Source organism: Nelumbo nucifera, chromosome 1 (assembly GCF_055504915.1).
Source record: "Nelumbo nucifera cultivar China Antique chromosome 1, China Antique-T2T, whole genome shotgun sequence".
Taxonomy (NCBI): domain Eukaryota; kingdom Viridiplantae; phylum Streptophyta; class Magnoliopsida; order Proteales; family Nelumbonaceae; genus Nelumbo; species Nelumbo nucifera.
In genome coordinates, this window is record NC_142649.1 from 140,940,341 (window position 1) to 140,945,218 (window position 4,878).

General features: G+C 35.8%; 1 protein-coding gene and 1 non-coding gene across 2 annotated transcripts; one reads left to right on the forward strand and one right to left on the reverse strand.

Moving 5' to 3' along the window:
- The first annotated feature begins 955 nt into the window (after positions 1 to 955).
- On the forward strand, positions 956 to 2,948 carry LOC104590166 (thioredoxin-like protein CXXS1). Its single transcript, XM_010248712.3, has 3 exons — positions 956 to 1,156; positions 1,883 to 2,005; positions 2,508 to 2,948. Exons 1-3 carry the CDS (start codon positions 1,055 to 1,057, stop codon positions 2,658 to 2,660), a joined length of 378 nt encoding a protein of 125 aa, XP_010247014.1. The 5' UTR covers positions 956 to 1,054; the 3' UTR covers positions 2,661 to 2,948.
- A 303-nt stretch (positions 2,949 to 3,251) lies between these two features.
- On the reverse strand, positions 3,252 to 3,333 carry TRNAS-AGA (transfer RNA serine (anticodon AGA)). The gene has a single exon. It is a non-coding gene; the product is annotated as a tRNA-Ser (tRNA).
- Positions 3,334 to 4,878: the final 1,545 nt, after the last annotated feature.

Sequence of the window (4,878 nt, forward strand, 5' to 3'; positions counted from 1 at the left end):
ATTCAAAAACTAGGTGGCCTAATGGGCTTTAGAACTTCATGTTTGAACTAGGAACTAAGTCGGTTCGGTTTCGGTTTTCTTGTGTGAAAACTAAAACTGACCCGAATAATCGATTTAGGAATTTGTACAACCCGAAACTGACCCGTACCGATGAAAACCTGGCTGACTCGGATTGGGTCGGTCCGGGTTAGTTGATTGATCGGGTTGGGCTTTCTTATGAACAGCCCTAAGGCCCACAAAAGAATTTTGACCCGTTCACAGCTTCAACTTGAGTCTATGTGTTTTAGAGCGATGTACATTTTAGTTAGTTTAGAAGGAATACAAATACAAATATGTGGAGTGAAAAATCTTACATTCTGTATTATTTTTTATGTATTTATACTGTACATATTTATATTTATATTCCCTCCAAACTGAGCCTTATTTACAATAGATGTCAATTTCAATTGGAATTGATGTGAAACTCAAAACACTTCGTATAAACCGAATTCTTATCCATTAATTATCAATCTTATCCCATGCGTGGTAACCCAAACTAATTTTCTAGTCATGTAGGCAACGGTAGAAGACTAAGCCAAAACCACTCGAGATTTCCTATTCACTTTTCTAACCCACTTTTTATCCGCAGTGAATTGGAGTCACACATTTCTATTATAAATTAATCGATGTTACTCCAAATCTTTAATTCACTGCGGGTAGGAAAAGTGAGGAGTAAATCTGGGCTCCTTCTGTTCTGTTACGAGTCACATTGTAGGGCCGCTGCAAAGCCTGCAACCTCAGCTGCCCTAGCTCCACAGAAACTTATAGAGTTCTCTTACCCATCTTGTCTTATACGAGAAAGGATAATAATAAAGAAAAGGCTATTGTAGATAGCTATCAAGGTGGGGGCCATCTCTCAATCAATTGATTTTTTCGTTCCATACCCATCCACAAAAGAGACAAACATCTCCCCTCGGCAAGATGGTATCAACTTCAAGTTTTAACCTGCTGCTGCTTTATACAACTAGTTCCGAACAAAGAGCAGATCAGAAGAAGCGGTCGACACAGAAGAAAGATGGAAAGACAAGAGCAGGGTGTGAAATCAAGGGTTGTTAAAGTTGAATCGTCGGAGTCATGGGACCTTCTTGTAACTGAAGCCACCAATAAAGGCTGCCCTGTAAGTCCCCTCTTCCCAATTCTGTTGACTGTTGCCATACAAAAAGCACACCCAGACACAGACCACAACACTGGCCCCCGCCGACCTTCCCATGTTTTGGTGTATAGAGTTGAACCCTAGGCAATTGTGATCAGTTGATCGAGGAACTTCTATCGAACAATTAAAACCTCGACGATTGCACAGTCCTTGTTAATTGAAGTTTTCTCTTCGTTATGTATCGTGCATACAGTGATTATTTACCAAGGATCTTTTATAGGAAGACATGGATCCACAAATTCAACTCCCTCTGGTTGTACACCTTTTTTGTTTTTTGAAAGCTACTCCTGGTTGTACATCTACTCTGCAATTCCTCTGATAATATAATATACTTGCTTGGTTGCTTATTACCCAAAACAAGGAAACAGGGCACAGGGGAGAGAGAGAGAGAGATGAGATGATTGATGATTGATCACTTGTTCTGCATGTGAGATGTTTCTGATCTGGTGGTGGCTGAGGCTGACAAGTGTTATGCTTACATTGAGAAATCGATAATTTTGCTTGTGGTATCTGGGATAATTTTGCTTGTGGTATCTGTGCTAGCTACTGCTGTTTGTTTTCCATGATAAATCTACATTTATTACATTTTCATTTTATCTTTTGGGTGGTGGATTTCTTCAATCTTATTTTGACGTTTTGTTTTCCTCTGGTTCCAACTTTGCTTTTGCTTAATTTATTTTGTGTTGCAAGGTTGTGGTGCATTTTACTGCTGCTTGGTGTATTCCCTCAGTTGCAATGAAATCGTTTTTGGAAGAACTGGCAATGGGTTACCAAGATGTTCTGTTTCTCGTGGTTGATGTTGATGAGGTCAAGGTAATATCTTTTACATCTCTATCTTCTCTCCTGTTATCTCCTGTTATAGTGAGTCCTCTCAGAGAAATCTCTGTGGACCAATGGAGATTCAATCCATGTGTCCTTTCCGAGTAGTGAGTGCATCCTAGTCATCATCAATGTCAGAGTTTTGCAAACCAGACCGGGCTAAAGGTTGTTTCTCGGTTTCCCAGTCAAAGATGGTTCAATCTGAACAAACCCTTTTTTCCACTTCTCAATGACCAAACCCAAATAGTTCTTTTCCTGTTGAACCCGGTCAACTTAGGCTAGTTTCATTCAATCACCATCACAATTTACAGGAATCAGCTCATCTGAATCTAATCCACCTATTGGCTATATCAAACAAAACCCATTTGGTATGCCACGGGGGTTCCTAATCCTTGTATATTTTGTGTTTAGTTCACGATGGATCTAAATAAAATATCAATGGGTCTTGGTTCTGTTCTGATTTTTTATTATTTTCGTTTTAATTTTCATGGTTTAGGAGGTGGCAACCAAACTGGACATAAAGGCCATGCCAACATTTGTGCTGATGAAGGAGGGAACCCCAGTAGATAAGCTTGTGGGTGCAAATCCAGAAGAGATAAGGAAAAGGATTGGTGGTTTTGTTGAGTCCATCCGTTCATACAAGGCTTAGTTGTTGGAAGTATGAAGCATGTATAGAGAGATATAAGTGCTTTACTTGTGGATAGTTTAAAATACAACAATTTCATTTGGGTATGTTTTCGTTTGAGGGTTATGATTGTCATGTTGGTTGGTTGATACATATATGCTCTATCAATGTAAATGCCTTTCTCCATCCTCAGATGCTATCCGAGTTTTGAGTTGGTGTTTGTCAACCTTTCTACTGGTTTATAATGGAGTACTTTGTGAAGGAAATTTCTCCCTTTGTTAATAAAAATAGGTGTAGAGATAAGATCTAAAATCTAAGTTCTAAGCCGGTGGTTCTTTTGTACATTCATTGATAATTTGATATCATAATTCATAAGAGGGGCCTTTTGATAACAGCTGAATTGAAACTGATTTATTTATTTTGTTTAACACTACCCCTCCTCCACCCTTTGAAAACCAGAAGAGGGGAAAGTCACATGATTGATTTATTATTTTAATGAATAAAATGATTAAATAAAAAAAAATATTATTTTGGCTTTATATAATGTCTGCTGTATGGTCAATGGTGTGCATTTGGCATGCCAAAATGTATTTCTGAGGAAAAATACAAAAAACTCGTGGACGGCAGGATTCGAACCTGCGCGGGCAGAGCCCACATGATTTCTAGTCATGCCCGATAACCACTCCGGCACGTCCACCAGACGATATAATCTTGTACTATGGAAATTATTAAATATGACTTATCATTTAGAACTTTTTACATCCAACCCATCACTACAATTTAGCATTCCAAAGTACGCCCTGCATAATGATGTTACTTTGAAATCGTTTAAGCTTTCACTTGTGTGTCTGACTGACAGACTGAGAAACTTTTAGTAGGCTAGTTGTATGTCTTTGAAGTTCAAAAGGCCCAAATATAAAACATTTCAGATTGAAAATTTTACAGTGGATATCCATTTACGGGTGTTCTATAACATGATTTTTTGTTATTATTTGTTTTTGAAATTGTGACAGTAGGAAAAAAAAAGAAAAAAAAGACGTCCTTAAACTTTATTTTTTGTTTTAATTAAAAGGTAAAAACAAGTTTACCTTATTTCAAAAGCAAAACATGTATTCTAAATCATCAAAATAATGGCTTTTAAAGCATAAACAAATTTTGTAATGGAGAAATCATATGGTTTATAGAACATGATACTAAATAATGTGATTAAAACATGTTTTTTAAACCTACTACGTTTTAGAGTCTTGGGGTGGCTATACTTGATATTTTCTAGAACCAAACTACATAATATAAGTAGGCCTAGGTTGAACCAAACTACACAATATCACTAAATCCATGGGAATGACCACACTAATTCCCAATGTTGGAGGGCGTCAATTTTGATTAAATTTTGTTCAGGCAACACATGATATAAACCTTTTCCCCATCCTCTCCCTCCCAATAGGGGTGAGCATGGGTTGGTTTGATTTGCTTTCATGGTAGAACCTAGAATCTGCCTTCTAGGGGCCAATTTTAGGTTTTTAGAACTGGAACCTACTTTGTGATGGTTAGTTTCATGGTCGGTTCTGGCCTTGGTGGTTACGAGGTTGGTTTCATGGTCTACCCATGGAACCTGTCATTCTTTACTTTTCCCCATCAAAAAAGAAAAACATATTTTTTAAAAATGTGATTTTTAATAAATATAATATATAGTTTAAAACTTATATTATCTTTATTGATTAAATCGAGTAATTTAATATGTAGATTATCATCATATATTAATATATGGTTCAAAACTTATTATTATAATTTAAACTTTATACACACACACATACAAACATTACTATAACAAGTACAAATAGCCTCTAAAATTTTTAGAATTTGTATTGACTAAAATACCCCCCTTTTGAAATATGGTCCCTTTATTATGAGTGTAGAAAATGTAATTTGAATACTATTATTCAATGCATTCAATTCATTCTCATTAAATCTAACATTAAGGGTTAACTTATTCAATTCCCTCGTCGAATCATATATTTAAAGGGTTAACTTATTATGATCATCACTGAAATCTACTAATTAAATCAATACATAGTAAATTAATAATTCCAATAACATAAAAATGGAAAATTAATGTTTTCATCTAGGTGGTGGTAAGAAATTAAACCATTTTGGGTCAAATGGGCTAATTCATGTTGCCACAATTAAAAAATGAAAACTCAAAAATAGATAAAATGCAAAAACAAATATATAAATTAAAGAA

Bases quoted from the DNA above. Each gene is read 5' to 3' on its own strand.
- LOC104590166 (XM_010248712.3), top strand. From the start codon at position 1,055: ATGGAAAGACAAGAGCAGGGTGTGAAATCAAGGGTTGTTAAAGTTGAA. The intron at 1,157-1,882 runs GTAAGTCCCCTC...TTGTGTTGCAAG, and splicing joins CCACCAATAAAGGCTGCCCT to GTTGTGGTGCATTTTACTGC. The intron at 2,006-2,507 runs GTAATATCTTTT...TTCATGGTTTAG, and splicing joins TTGATGTTGATGAGGTCAAG to GAGGTGGCAACCAAACTGGA.